At 79.4% G+C, this 689-nt stretch overlaps 1 protein-coding gene across 1 annotated transcript in view; it reads right to left on the minus strand.

The window, feature by feature from the left end:
* FOXF2 (forkhead box F2) overlaps positions 1-478 on the minus strand; it is a 6,104-nt gene extending 5,626 nt beyond the window's left edge. Inside the window, exon 1 of the mRNA XM_046640626.1 lies at positions 1-478. Coding sequence (XP_046496582.1) covers positions 1-74 — 74 coding nt within the window. The 5' untranslated portion in view covers positions 75-478.
* Between the last annotated feature and the right edge of the window lie 211 nt (positions 479-689).

Below are 689 nucleotides of genomic sequence, written 5' to 3' on the forward strand. Positions count from 1 at the left end.
GGGCTGCACGCGCGGCGGAGCGGGGCCGGCGGCGGGCGCGGCGGGGGCGGCGGCGGCCCGCCCTCGGTGGTCATCTGGGACCCGGGAGCGACGCCGGGCCTCGGGGGCGGGCCTGGGGCCGGGAGCGGAGGCGCCGGAACGGGGTCGGCCCAGAAGCCCGGCGAGCGCCCTAGTCCGCCGCCCGGGCTGCAGCCGTGGCCACTCCGAGCCAGCGCTTCGGCGTCGCCCCCCTCAGCTCCGCTGGGGCTTCTGGCGGCGGCGGCGGCGGCGGACCGGAGGCAACGCCCGGCGCATCCCTCCCCCGAGCCTCGGGCTCCTGCCTTGCGCAATGGCCCCTGGGCCGCGGAGCCGAAGCGGCCGGGGCCGGGCAGCTGCGCCCGCGAGCTGGGACCGCGGCCGGGACCCGGGGGACGAGCCCGACGTCTCCCTTCAGGAGCGCTCCTCGCTCTGTCTCCCAGACTTCCTCCCTCCCGCGCCCTCCCCGCGGCCGCGCTCCCTCCCTCCCCCTCCCCCTCCCCCTCCCCAGCTCGCTCCCTCCTCCCCCACCCCGCCCTGCCCCCTCTTCGCGCCGCGCCGCCTTGGGGAGGGCGCTCCGCCGCGGCGCTGCCTCCTCCCCTCCCAACCTGGCGGCCGGCTCCCGCTCTTATCTCGTTCCTCGCTCTGCGGGGTCGCCTAGGTCTTTTAATTCC

This window comes from Equus quagga, chromosome 15 (assembly GCF_021613505.1).
Source record: "Equus quagga isolate Etosha38 chromosome 15, UCLA_HA_Equagga_1.0, whole genome shotgun sequence".
Taxonomy (NCBI): Eukaryota; Metazoa; Chordata; class Mammalia; order Perissodactyla; family Equidae; genus Equus; species Equus quagga.